Source organism: Haliaeetus albicilla, chromosome 31, assembly GCF_947461875.1.
Source record: "Haliaeetus albicilla chromosome 31, bHalAlb1.1, whole genome shotgun sequence".
Lineage (NCBI taxonomy): Eukaryota > Metazoa > Chordata > Aves > Accipitriformes > Accipitridae > Haliaeetus > Haliaeetus albicilla.
The window spans coordinates 3,132,210-3,146,968 of record NC_091513.1 but is presented as its reverse complement, the minus strand read 5'-3'; the positions used below and the strand labels follow the sequence as shown (position 1 = coordinate 3,146,968).

At 46.1% G+C, this 14,759-nt stretch overlaps 1 protein-coding gene across 1 annotated transcript in view; it reads right to left on the bottom strand.

Annotated features, from left to right (window-relative positions):
• Positions 1–210: 210 nt before the first annotated feature.
• The window catches only part of LOC138683102 (uncharacterized), a 62,791-nt gene continuing 48,242 nt past the window's right edge, over positions 211–14,759 (bottom strand). Inside the window, exons 4-7 of the mRNA XM_069774624.1 lie at positions 13,791–14,700; positions 1,329–1,440; positions 800–931; positions 211–359 (exon numbers count right to left, since the gene is read on the bottom strand). Coding sequence (XP_069630725.1) covers positions 211–359; positions 800–931; positions 1,329–1,440; positions 13,791–14,700 — 1,303 coding nt within the window. The remainder of the gene's footprint in view (positions 360–799; positions 932–1,328; positions 1,441–13,790; positions 14,701–14,759) is intronic.

Here is a 14,759-nt window from a genome sequence, read left to right as displayed (position 1 = left end):
GTCAGAAAGGCCTACCCCCGTATCACGACCACCTCCCCGAGGAAGCCAAGACGGCTTAGGGGTGTGGGTGACTCCCTTCTGAGGGGAACAGAGGGGCCGAGATGCCGGACAGAGCCTCCTCTTAGGGAAGCCTGCTGCCTCCCTGGGGCCCGGGTTCAGGGCAGCACTGGGAAACTTCCCAGCCTGGGACGGCCCACGGGCTATTGCCCACTACTGCTCTTCCGCCTGGGTGGCGACGAAGCTGCAACGCGTGGTCCAAGGGCGATTGAAAGAGACTTGGGGGGCCTTGGGATGGTTGGGAGGGGAATCTGGAACACGGCTTATTTTTCCCTCTCTCCTTCCAGCTGCAGGCAGCGACACTGGAAGAAAGAGACGGACCCGGTCTGTTAATACGTGGGTCGTGGCTGGTGTCCCCACCAGAGTTTTGGGTTTTTCGATAGTGGGGTGGCCGGCACGGCCCCAGGCCTGCTGGTGTCAGATGGGATTCGCCTTTCTCAAAGGGGGAAGGGGGTCTTGGCTCACGAGCTAGCGGGGCTCATTGGCAGAGCTTTAACCTACACTCGAAGGGATGTTATGGAGGCACACACAGTCAAATCCAACAGGTGTTAAAAGCTCAGCTTTATTCTTTCGTAAAAAGTTAGTTAGAACTCCAGCAACATTTTGTAAACCACAGGCTCAGTGATGTAAGGGGAATTAATACTACACAGCCGACTTAAGAACTCTTAAGATTTAAAATGATGACTCAAAATGCGCGTATCACTCACCTAAAAGTTGAGGGCTCTCTACCTTGAGGAGTTACCTCGGGTGGCGTCCCGACCCAAGGGGGAGTCCCTGACTGCAGATCTGCTGCTCTTGGGAGGACTGATTCCAAAATGTCCTCCGGCGGGACCCTCTTTACACCCTTGTTGAATCTGATCTGTGATCTTCGATACTGAAAGCAGAGGTCAAAAGACTGGGAGATGCCTGGGAGTCACAGGTGGATCCCGGAGGGGAGAGCTTCCTCCAAAAAAGAAAAAAAACCTCAAGGGTAGCTTCCTTGGAGGAGTCTGGGGCTGATACCTGAGATCTTATGTAAGTAAAGCAGAGGACAAAAGCCTCTGGGAGATGACTGGGAGGAGGCTCAGGCAGCTGCCGGAGTTGAGCTGTATCTAAAGGAGAAAAAAAATACCTGGAGTAACTTACTTGGAGGAGTCTGGGGCTGCTACCTGGGATCTCTGGTCCTGAAAGCAGAGGTCAAAAGACTCTGGGAGATGCCTGGGAGGAGTCTCAGGTGGCTGGCAGAGTTGAGAGATTTATCTAAAGGAGAAAAAATATTTCGAGTAACTTACTTGGAGGAGTCTGAGGCAGGTAGCTGCGATCTCCGGTACCGAAAGCAGAGGTCGGAAGACTCTGAGAGATAACTGGGAGGAGTCTTGGGTTGATCCTGGAGGAGACAGTTTCCTGCAAAAGAGAAAAATCATCTTGTGTACCTGCCTTGGAGAATCCAGGGCTGCTACCTGGGATCTGAGGTCCCTATAAGAAAAGGCCAAAAGACTCTGGGAGATGCCTCCGGGGAGCCTCAGGTGGACCCTGGAGGAAAGAGCTTCCTCCAAAGGAGAAAAATCATCTTGGGTGGGTGCCTTAGGGAAGTCTGGGGCTGCTACCCGGGATCTCAGGTGCCTAAAAGGGAGGTTAAAAGCCTCTCCTGGTTGCTGGGAGGAGTCACAGGTGGATCCTGGAGGGGAGAGCTTCCTCCAAAAAAGAAAAAAAAATCTCAAGGATAGCTTCCTTGGAGGAGGCTGCGGCTGCTACCTGGGATCTGATGTCCCTGTAAGAAAAGGAGAAGGGTGAATGTTAAATTTCCCTGAGCAGAACTAGCACAACAGTCTAGGGGGAAAAAAAAAAAAAAATCGAAACTGGGACTGTAACGGTGTAGGAGACTGAGCCGTTTCTCAGACAGGGCTCTGAAATTTCATAGAAGCCATTAGGGCATGTGGAGAACTAGGGGTAAATTGGTAAACTGGACTAAAAGTGCAAGAATGCAGGCAGAGACCTGATGAGCATCCCAGTGATTCTGGGGGACTCAGACAAGCTCTGCTAACAAAATTTTAATGATGCACTTGCAATTAGTGTCCTTGTGGGTCAAATGGCCCCTGATAGCAGAAACAAAAAAAAAAAAAAAAGAAAAAGAAAAAGAAAGAGAAAAAAAAGAAGAGGAGCAAAGCAACAAGAGGCTGATTTATTGGCAGTTGCTTTTGCAAGGAGTTTACAAGTGAGATAAGGATTAGGAAGAAAGATGATCAGGTACAGGGTCTGAACTAAGACCTAGAAAAAGAGAAGGAGAATGTGAAGGAACACTAGAAGAAAATGTTACTATTGTGGAAACCTGGGATATGTGCACCAATAAACATATTTTTCTAAACATGTCCCTGAATGACGAGGGAAGTTAATGGATGAGGTAGTGTGTTTGGCTACAGTGGTCAAGAAGAGGAAAGGGTTAAGGAAGAGGGATGTTAAAGGAAAGAGGAATCAAGTGTATTTGTGGCTGTGCTGAGAGAAGCCTTTGAAGTAAGCAGGGGCAGAGGACTGATGGGGACCAGAGCAACCTCTCCCAGCAGAACCTCTGGTTAAAGCAAAGCTGGGAGATGAGGAAACAGAATTTTTAGTCAACACCGGGGCTACGTATTCGGTCTTAAATACACTAGAAGGAAATTTAAGTAACAAAAGCATAAATGTCATTGGTGCGACAGGGACTCGTGAGACCTGGCCATTTTTCAAATCCCTGAAATTTAAACTTGGAAAACAATGGGTTACTCACCAGTTTTTATATTTTCCAACTTCTCTGAAAACTTTTCTGGGTAGAGCTTTACTTGAAAAGGTAGAAGCTGAAATCAGATTCAAGGATGGGGAAGTTGAAATTTTAATCCCAGAATCTAAATATGTCGAAGCCATAGCCTTGTTGTTACAGGATACAAATCCCAAAAGGGACAAGATACCTTGAGAAATAGAAGATGCAGTGATCCCCATCGTTTGGGCAGGAGAAGTTCCAAGAAGGTCTAAGAGAGCGGAACCAGTAAGAATTGATCTAAATCTAGGATCGTCACCGGTAAGAATTAAACAATACCCTTTAAAATCAGAAGCGAGAACTGGCTTGGTACCAATAGTTCAAAAATTCTGAAAATATAACTTGCTAGCAGAATGTGAGCCAAAATATAATACACCTATCTCACCAGTAAAGAAAGCTAACGGAAAAGATTACCGTTTAGTCCAGGATCTTAGAGCAATAAATCAGAGAGTACAAGATATACATCCAGTTGTTGCAAACCTGTGTACGTTACTAACTACCCTCACCAGTGAACAAAGCTTTTTGCTTTTGAGTGGGAAAATCCTGAACCAGGGCGAAAGACACAATATACTTGGACGGTTCTACCACAAGGCTTCAAGAATAGCCCAACTATTTTTGGAAATCAGCTGGTGAATGAATTAGAGATTTGGAGAAAAGAAAATGGACAGGGAACTGTATTACAATATGTAGATGACATCTTAACTCCAGCGGAATCTCGGGAAATTACTGTGTATGTACCACATACGGTAGTCACAGTTTCGGAACAAAAAGGGGGGCATTGGTTGTCCCTCAGCCGTACGCTGAAATACCAAGTGGTACTACTAGAACAAGATGACATCGATCTCAAGACCACTTCAGTTACAAATCCTGCAGTGTTCCTCTCCACTGATTGAGCGGAGAGTTCACCAGAACACGATTGCTTACAAACTGTAGAGGAAATATATGCTAGCCATCCGGATCTTAAAGACGTTCTGTTAGAAAATCCAGACTGGGAGTTATATACTGACGGCGGTGGTTTTGTTCGCGATGGGAAGAGACTGTCAGGATACGCCGTGACGACCTTAGATGGCATAGTAGAGGCACGAGCCTTATCTCCCAAAACATCAGCCCAAAAGGCAGAACTAATAGCCTTAACTCAAGCATTGGAACTGAGTGAAGGGAGAAAGGTTAATATCTGGACAGAGTCTAAGTATGCTTTTGGAGTTGTACATGCCCATGGAGCCATCCGGAAAGAGAGAGGACTACTATCAGCACAAGGAACTGAAATCAAGCGTGCTGCACAGATACAAGAACTATTACAGAGCATTCAAAAGCCAATGGCGGTAGCAATAATGCATTGCAAAGCCCACCGAACAGGAAAAAAACCCACCAGAAATAGGTAATCAATTGGCACATGAAGCTGCCAAAGAGGCTGCAGAAACAGGCATCATGGCATTATTACCAGAAAAAGAAATAACTTTACCGGAAACACCACCTAAATATGATAGTAAAGATGCTAACAATAAAGGCCTTACAGGCACAAGAACAAACAGATGGGTGGGCTGTCACACCCACAGGGCAAATAATAATCCCACCCTCATTAGTGAGAGAAATTGCTAAATGAGAACATTGCTAAATAAAGAACAGCGGGGAACTGAAAATTTAGTAAAACATCTTCAAAAGATAGTTATAAGCCGAGCAATGACAGAAATTATCCGATTTATCATGGAAAAATGTGAAATTTGTTGTAAAAATAACCCAAATACCAGTAATAAATTAATATTGGGGGTTACAAAAGGAGGAAATTCCCCAGGAGACTACTGGCAAATTGATTTTACAGAACTGCCTAGAAAAGGGGGATATAGATACATTCTTCTTCTAGTTGATACTTTTACTGGATGGCCAGAAGCTTTTCCCTGTCACACCAATTAAGCTAGAGAAGTAACTAAAATCTTGTTGAAAGAAATTATCCCGAGGTTCAGTATCCCTTTAGGAATGTCCTCAGGCAGAGGACCACATTTTGTTGCTGAAGTTATAAAACAGTTGAGTAAAAACTTAGCCATAACATGAGGTCTCCATACCCCTTATAGGCCACAATGAAGTGGAAAAGTAGAAAGAATGGACTATACACTTACATTGCAGATCGGGAAAATATGTCAGGAAGCATCAATGACTTGGATACAAGCGCTACCTTGAGCGCTGTTAAGAATTAGAATACAACCTCGTGGTAGAAACAGCTTGAGCCCTTGCAACTTACTTTATGGAAGGCCTTACCAGGCCCCACATAGACCAGGAACAATTCACATTAAAGGGGAAATGGACTTGAATAATTACTTAATGTCCTTGGGAAAGACCGTACAGGAATTGCACAAGTACGTGACGACAAGCAGGCCCTTGGAACTGGATACACCAGCCCATCCATTTCAACCTGGAAACTTGGTCTACATCAAGTCGTGGAATTTGGAGCCGCTAACTGAGAAGTGGAAGGGGCCATTCCAGGGGCTCCTGACTACTTATACAGCTGTCAAGGTCCAAGGGAAAGGCCCGTGGATTCATTATTCCAAGATGAAAAGGGCTCCAACCTCATGGACAGTTGAACAAGAGTCTCCCCTTAAATGGAAATTGAAAAAGTTATGACTGATTTTTATGATTTGTTTGTAACAATTACGGTAGCAATTGTGCCAGATACCATCTTGGGATCAGAACCTCCATTTAATTTTAACACAGAATATAGCTCAAATACTCCACAAAAGTGATTGTTGGATTTCTACCCAAATGCCAGGCTCTGGACAAAGCTAAGTCCTACCCTTGATAGCAGTGCCACTGCCAATAAATGTATCATTATTTAACAATCCACAATATGGTAAAGGACATCAGACAATGCATGGTGGCCAAGCCTCTCCGGAAAAAGACAAGAAGGAAGGTTACAAGTTACCATCACAAAAGATAACCTAAATTCCACTGTATGCTTATATGGGCCAGATAATGACTCTCTAAGCTCCTACACCCTTAAGTCTGGAGAAGATGGGTGTGATGATTACACTGCTAGACGAAATGACAAAACTTTTGTAGGATGTTTCCCAGGATGGAACAGGACCAGATCATGTTGGAGGCCCGCACTAAGTCATACGGACACATCAGATCACTTTGGCCTCCAAGTCCCAGAAGGAAGCGGTTGGTATTGGTTATGCGGAACATGTGCTCGAAAAGTACTGCCTCCCAATTGGCAAGGAGCATGCCCACTAGGAGCCGTAGTCCCCAATGTAACAATAATTGACAGATTGCATGAACAGAGCGGATGGGTTTCTCAAACAAACCAGGAGGGTTCATAATCCCATTATAGATCATTCCTCAGGATTCCATAGTTTTGCCAGATGGTTTATCCCTTGAATTGGAGTTAGTGAATTGGAAAAGGCAATAGTAAATACATCACCTGTTATAGAGGACATTGAAAACAGAACCGCCGGTGCCATACAGCCATTACAAATCGAAATATCTAGTTTGTCTCATGTAGTAATGCAGAATCAAATGGCTCTTGACTTAACTACTGGCTTCACAGGGAGGTGTTTGTACAATTGTTAATACGAGCTGCTGTACATACATAGATCAAAGTGGCAGAACTTCTACTCATCTAGCAGAGATTTGGAAACAAACAAAGATCTTACATCAGGTTACGAAGGACAATACATCCTGGGGATTTGAGGACTTATGGCACAAACTTACCTCATGGCTACCTAATTGGATTTGGTTGAAAAATCTATTCATTATTGCAATAATTGTAATCTGTGTGTGCATCTTAGCCTGCATAATGATTCAGTGCTGTAGCTGTTATAATCAAGTGTACATGAAAATTAAGATTGGGTATTGAGGCTTTGGATCTGTAGGTCCAAAGTCTCAATAAAAGGGGGGGGGAGTTGATGCCTTGAATAAAGGCATGAGAAGGAAAACTTCACTGTATCGCTGGAAAACTTCACTGTATTGCTGCAGTGACGGACATTTGCTTGCTTGAATAACTTTGAAATTTTGGTATGTAGTAATTAGATAAGAAAACCTTGAGCTTTGTCAATGGTATGTGCTAAAGTCGCCAACAGACAGGAGGCCTCGGGCCTGATACGCGTCAACAGAGAAGAAGTCTTGGGCCTTGATGATAAGCTTTGAGTTCTGCTGAATTTTTGTAATTAAAACTTGCCAAGGCCAGCTAACTAGGAAGAAGAGATGACCTGCCCCGCGCATGACCAAAGGGCGGGCACTATGTAAATGATAATAGGAATTTGTATATGACTGGAACAATATAAATTTTGCTTGCTGTAGGTAATGGTGCGCAAGCTAGGTGGAGCGATCCCCCATGCACCCAGCGCTGCAATAAAGAATGCCTGCTTTCTAAAACTCCAAAATTGAGTCTTAGAGAGTTTCTTTGGCCGGCTTTTTCGCTAACAGTCTTGCCGCACCCGATGGGGAGAGGAGAACTGAGTGGACTCCAGCGCGCACCGACCCGTTGATCGGGGACTCCATCGGCTCCTCTCCTGCAGTCAGGCGGTAAGCGCACAATGGTGCAACGCTATTGGAAAAGAGATATTTTCTGATAGATAAATAAGGGAAGAAGGAAAAGTCTCAGGGGGAGTAGCAAGCATTTGGGGACATTTTGTCCTCTTTGGGCTCTGTGTAAGATGCATCAGGAAAGTTATGCAGCAGGAGCATAATTTCCTTCCTACACATTGATTTGTAACAAAGGGAGACGTCCCTCGTTTTGGTGTATGAAACACTGGGTTCGATTCTACACATTGTTTCTGTAATGAAGGGAGACATCCCTCATTTGCTGGACAGAACGCTGGTTTAGAATCGGTACCGATATGGGCAATGCGACTTCCCAGGAGACTCCCCTTTGTTCTCCCTTAGGATGCATCCTGAAAAATTGGAACAAGTTTGGAGAGGATCCCCTAAAGAAAGATAAATTAAAAGCTTATTGTGCACAATGGTGGCTGATGTATGAATTGGAGGATGGAGAAAATGGCCAGAGAATGGATTGCTGAATTATAACACTGTTTTACAATTGACGTTGTTTTGTAGAAAGATGATAAATGGGGTGAAGTTGCGTATGTTGATTTGTTTTTTAAGATGTGATCATGAAAACTGTAAAAACGTAGATTGTTGGTGGATGATGCTTATGGAACGTATTAGCAGAAAGTATTAATGGAAAGAGAAAGAAAAAGAATTGTTGTATTGGAAAAGAATGTAAAAGGCAGTGTGTTAAGGACGGTGGGGAGGCTGAAGATGTGCAGATGTTGGTCCCAGAGGGGAATCTGGTAAATGTAGAAGGAAGGGATGAGAAAAGGAAATCGCAGGATAGTAGTGATTATCCTTTCTATTATTGTAGTATGCATTGCCATTAGTTGTGTTAAAAGAATGATTGTAAGATCTATCTCTCAGGTAAGGGTTCACCCAGAAACTCTCAGGTAAGGGTTCACCCAGAAACTGAGGAATACATAACTCTACCAAAGCAGACAGACACAACTTATACCAATACATCGGTCAAGGAGGACATACATGTGGTTGAATTGTGACGCAGGTCACGGGGTGGATTGTATGGATTGTCCGGCTCATAGCTCCCAAACAAGTTTCACCATGTCTAGTGCACACAGGCGACTCATGGGGGGTTACAAAAGCGACCCAGCCTTGGGTTGCCTTGAGGCCCTGTCTCTCTGCAGAGATGACTCACTCACGGGGAGCTGTGTAGACAGCTTAGCCCTGGGTTGTCTGATAAGCCCTAAACTAAACAGGGCGGTGGCTGCACCATTCAAAGAACCAAAACCTGAATTGAGCCTTGAAATCCCTTAACAAATAGTATGCCCTGAGTCTCTATCCAGCCACTATTCAGTTGCCCGAAGGAACAAAACCCAACAACAACAACAACAACAACAAAAACCCAAAAGGGAAAGGGAAAGGTATCCTGTGCACTATTTTTGGAGCATGTCTAACTTGTGCACAGGAGGAGGCACTGAAATCTGATACGGCAAAGATAATGGGTGCAGCCGATCTCATTGAAGCTACAAAATTCAGTGCACTAGAAACTGAAGTGACCAAAACTGCTTTAGAGGCAGGATGGAAAATAAGTGCAGCCTTCAGTGTTCATAATGGACAACTGGAGGTTGAAAAGACATTTTTGAAAGATGAATTAAATTCTGAAAGGGATAAGAATAGAAAACTGCTTGGAAAATTAAATTTGTTGTAAGGAAGACCAGCCCACTTCCAGGTCAAGAGCAGGGAGTGAGAATTTTAGCCCAATCTCAGGGAGAACGAGGGAACAGCATCCCATTATACAAGCTCCCTTGAGACGGGCAATAGGGCTGGAGGGACAGCCAGTATTTGTACATGTCCCGTTCACGACCTCAGATCTATTCAACTGGAAGCAATCAGTGGGGTCCTATCGAGAAAATGCGGACACAATGCCCACAGAAAGAAAAATTATTTGCTGAATCCTCAAGGAAAAGGGGGCCAGAATCAAATACTAACCTAATTATGCTAGGGACATCTGATACTGAGTAAAGGGGATTGGGGAGAATATTGAGATTTCCCCAGCCGATCCCCTGGTTCCCATAAAGCTGGGGAACAAAGTTACAAATTTCCTGATAGTTTTCATTAAAAAAATTTCATTCCATAAAACAGGGTTGCTGTTTTAGGGTGATTTCGCAGATTCCCGAGAAGGTGAACACACACACTGACTAGAAGGGGAAAAGCAAGCATTTATTAACTACAGACATGCATTATGCTAAGGGTATCTTGTAAAGCAAATTAACGTACCGACCCGAGGACTGTGAGGAAGATGGACCATCCGTACATTCTTGTGCTGTCTTGCACCACGAGCTCAGCCCAGCAATCGGTAGGTGCCGGCTTTACATGGGCGTCCCCACGGAGGCAATGGTGGCCTCGCCGTACACCAGCCCCATGCTCTCCAGAAAAATCCCGGTATTTACACATTTGCAGAGGAATGGGTTTCGGCACACGTGGCCAGCGGGTGCCAAAACACGCCTCAGTTGCAACATAGGGAGCCTATGACGCATGCGCTCGCTGGCCAGGCGCGCTGCGCGAGCCGTAGCCACCTTGTCTATTGGTTCATGGGCTTTGTACACGTGGCATATTGTCATAATCCAGCAGTCACGTGCCGACCATGCTCACAGATGGACTGAACAAGTGTATTCCAGCAGACCACACCTACAGGATGAACCCCTGCCTGATGCAGAAGTAGAGCTCTTCACTGATGGCAGCAGCTCTATGCTGGAAGGAAAACGAAGAGCTGGATATGCAGTGGTAACAAATGCCCAACCACTAGAGACTAAGGCACTGCCTAGCAACACATCCGCTCAAAGGGCTGAATTAATAGCATTGATGCGAGCTCTAGAACTAAGTCATGGAAAAAGAGTAAATATATATACACACACAGATTCTGAATATGCATTTGGGGTGGTGCATGCAATTTGGGGGCAATTTGGAAGGAAAGAGGACTGTTAAACTCACAGGGAACTCCAGTAAAATATGGGACTGAAGTTATGAGACTGCTGCAAGCGGTTCTCTTACCAAAGGTTGCAATAATGCATTGCAAAGCCCACCAAAAAGGAAATAGTGAAATTATAAAAGGAAATTGGAAGGCTGATTGTCTTGCTAAAAAGGCAGTTCTAAAGGAGCCGAAATTTGAAGAAGCTTTAATTCCAGGGCCTCGTTTAGAATTACCACCACCAAAATATACTGAGAAGGAAGATGAATTAGCAGAACAGATAGACTGCTCCAAAAATGGACAAGGTTGGTGGATAACACCGCTAACGCCATTATTGATTCCTGAAAGAATGATGGAAACTTCGCTCAAGAGATTACATCAGGAGATGCATCCAGGAGAAGACGCATTGACAATAACTGCAAAAAGAAATTTTTTTTGGACCAAAGATACAAAGGGTAGCAGACATGGTAGTAAAAAAAGTGTACCATCTGCTGTGCTAATAATCCAAAAATTGGGAAAAAAGTTATAGGAGGAATTGTGAAACAAGGAATAATTCCTGGGGAATACTGGCAAATAGATTTTTCAGAGCTACCCAGGTATAACGAATATAAATATTTATTGACATTGGTAGATACCTTTTCTGGCTGGCCAGAGGCTTTCCCTTGCCATGCCAACAAAGAGCTAGAGAGGTAATTAGAATCTTATTGAAGGAAATAATACCCCGATTTGGTATTCCAGAAGGAATCTCCTCTAATAATGGGCCTCATTTTCTTGCAGAAGTCATGCAAGAGATTTCTAAATTTTTACAGATTAAGTGGGAATTACACACCCCTCGGAGGCCACAATCAAGTGGGAAGCTAGAAAGAATGAATCAACCTCTTAAAAGGCAACTTGCTAAACTGTGTCAAGAAAACACACCTTAAATGGGTAGAAACTTTACCTATAGCTCTTTTACGAATTCGAGTAACTCCTAGGGTCAAAGGGAAAGTAAGTCCTTTTAAGGTTGTTTATGGGAAAGCATATCCCATGAGTCTTTCTAACATCACAGGAGACCAAATGCATATAAAAGGGCAGGCTGATGTTAAAGAGTATTTGATTTCTCTTTCGCATACTTTATCTTCACTACACAGGTATCTAAATCAGAAGGCCTCTCTCCTGTTGGATAAAGGTGGAAAGGACCTCACACCATGTTATTGAAAACCTGTACTGCAGCCAGAGTAGAAGGAATGGACTCCTGGATTCATTACACATGAGTGAAAAGAGCACCAGAACCAGATCAGGGAAAGTGGACAGCCACAGACTGGGAAACTCAAATTTCAGCTAATATCTGAGACCATTGAACTTTGAGAGAATGAAGAACCTGAATATTATAAGATCCCATTTGGTACTAGCAGTAGGTCAAGAGAATTTGGTTTTACAGCTTATCCAGTCCTTTGGGCAAATCCAGAATGTTAGTGTAACCGCTTGTCTCCCTCCATCTGAGCTGGCAGACAATCCTTTAAATTGGGGAATATTACCTTTCTAAGAAAGAAGAAGAACAACAATGGAAATAGGGTGGTTAAATAAAATATTACATGGAACAGGATCCTCCCTTACTGGATGGCTGGCAAACCTAATTTAAACTTCGACCACTGTTGTCATTATTACAATCATACTTTGTGTTGTTTTAAGTTCTATCAAGAGACTGGTTTTACAAGCCATGGCTAGAGCATATGTAACGATAAAATGAAGTAGTGAGACTTATGAGACTCATATGAAGAGATCTCATAGTCTCAAAGTGGGGGTGTATTGGCTTTGTGTGGCAAGGTTTTGGTAGCAGGGAGGGGTTACAGGGGTGGCTTCTGTGAGAAGCTGCTGGAAGCTTCCCCTGTGTCCGACAGAGGCAATATCAGCCGGCTCTAAGACGGACCTGACGCCGGCCAAGGCAGCACCTCTGTGATAACATATTTAAGAAGGAAAAAAAGTTGCTGGGACAGACAGAAATGGCAGCCCGAGAGAGGAGTGAGACCATGTAAGAGAAACAACCCTGCAGACCCCCAGGTCAGTGAAGAAGGAGGGGGAGGAGATGCTCCAGGCGCCGGAGCAGAGATTCCCCTGCAGCCCATGGGGAAGACCATGGTGAGGCAGGCTGTCCTCCTGCAGCCCATGGAGGTCCACGGTGGAGCAGATATCCACCTGCAGCCCGTGGAGGACCCCATGCCGGAGCAGGTGGGTGCCTGAAGGAGGCTGTGACCCTGTGGGAAGCCCGCGCTGCAGCAGGCTCCTGGCAGGACCTGCGGATCTGTGGAGAGAGGAGCCCACGTTGGAGCAGTTTTTCTGGCAGGACTTGTGACCCCACGGGGGACCCACGCTGGAGCAGTGTGCTCCTGAAGGACTACACACCGTGGAAAGGACCCATGCTGGAGCAGTTCGTGAAGAACTGCGGCCCGTGGGAGGGACCCATGTTGGAGAAGTTCATGGAGGACTGTCTCCCGTGGGAGGGACCCCACGCTGGAGCAGGGGAAGAATGTGATGAGTCCTTCCCCCGAGGAGGATGAAGCGGCAGAAAATAACGTGTGATGAACTGACCGTAAACCCCATTGCCCGTCCCCCTGTGCCACTGGGGGGGGTTGGTAGGGAATCCGGGAGTGAAGTTGTGCCCAGGAAGAAGGGAGGGGTGGAGGGAAGGTGTTCTGAGATTTGGGTTTATTTCTCATTACCCTACTCTGGTTGATTTGTAATAAATTGAGTTAATTTTCCCCAAGCGGAGTCTCTTTTGCCAGTGATGGTAATTGGTGAGTGATCTCTCCTGTCCTTATCTCGACCCACAAGCTCTTTGTTATATTTTCTCTCCCCTGTCCAGCTGAGGAGGGGGAGTGATAGAACGGCTTTGGTGGGCACCTGGCGTCCAGCCAGGGTCAACCCACCACAGGGGGAAATGATGTACTTAAGAAATTATGTACTTAAGCCACACGAAAAAGGCCACAAAGGTCTTGTGAAACAAGATCCCCTTTGTATAACCAATGCATGCCTTGCTAACAACTGTGCCCCTGAAGAAGAACTAAAAGACTGAGAAGAAGGGAACATCCTACCCCAGGAGGCGCCAAAAAGTTGAATAATTGCTAATAGGCATGAAGTCAGAAAAATCTTCGAAAACTGGAGGAAAGGTAAAGAAAGGTGGCAGGGGGAGATCATGACCACCAACTCAATTCCACACCAAAAAGACTTACCCCCCCACTCTCCTTGAGCATGTGCTGTAAAAGAAAAGAACACTGTACCTTTAATTCCAAGCAGGGAAACTTTAGCCCAATGGAAACTGTGCGAGATAAGCGACTCCCAGTAATAGTTTTTGGAAGAACTTTGGAAATTGAATATGTATAACTGAACTGTATAAATTGCTTGCCCGTTTAGGCATGAGGGGTGCTAGCTTTGCGGATTACCACCTAGCCCCCATCTTTGCGTAAACAAGAACTGGAATAAAATACCTCTGCTCTGTGTTTATATTGGCATTTTGCACACCGGGTGAATGACCCCACTTCTGGGACAACAGTGGGGCAGGCAAAGCACCGCATCCTGCAGGCCGAGGGGCTCAGGCACCCACGTCGCTGCCGGAGGATTGCTGGCAAGAGGTTTGGCATCTGGAGAGGGGCTGCTGGGCCAGGGTGCCCAGGCACCCACCCCACTCCCCCAGCCGCAGCCACGAGTGCTCTCAGTGCTGGAGCAGAGGCCGTAGCAGCTGCCTGTGCCCAAGCCTGTCCCGAGCGGAGGGAAGACTTTGCTGGCGAGGAGCAATCCAGTGAAGGCATTGCTGAAATTGCTGGGCTTGAAGTTGCTGCCGGGCCAGGAGGGTGCCGCGGGGTCCTTGTGCAGGAGGAGGGGTGGCAGCGCCTGGGCACCGTTCAACTCCGGGGAGCTGCAGAGCAGGGAGTCCCCGAGGCCGTTGGGGAAGGTCGCGGCCACCGCCTGCACTTTCCAACCCGGCTGGTCCATCAGCTCCTCCGCCACCTCCCTCTTGGCCCTGGCTGTCTTCTTGGAGCCCTTCCCGCAGAGCCGGACCACCCTGATGCTCTCACCACGCGGACAGCTCTGGTGGCCGAGGTCCTCAAGGCTCCTCAAGGCTGAAGCGCTCCCCAGGCTCTTGTACTCCACCAGTGCACAGTGCTTGCTCAGCAGCTCAGGGAAGTCTGACGTGTATTTCCGCACATCCGAGGGCAGCTTGCGGCCCGGCCACAGGATGCGGATGGAGGCGATGGTGCCGAAGGGGCTGAACATCCTCGTGATGGTCTTGAGGAAATTCTTCTGGAGCAGCAGCAGCACGTCCTGCTCCAGGGTCAGCAGCTCCCAGGCCAGCAGCAGTCTGCTGGGGGGGACACTCAGCAGGGACTCGGGGATGGGGACCCATGATACCGAAAAGCCAGTCGAAGAAACTCTCTAAGACTCATTTTGGAGTTTTAGAAAGTAGGCATTCTTTATTGCAGCGCTGGATGC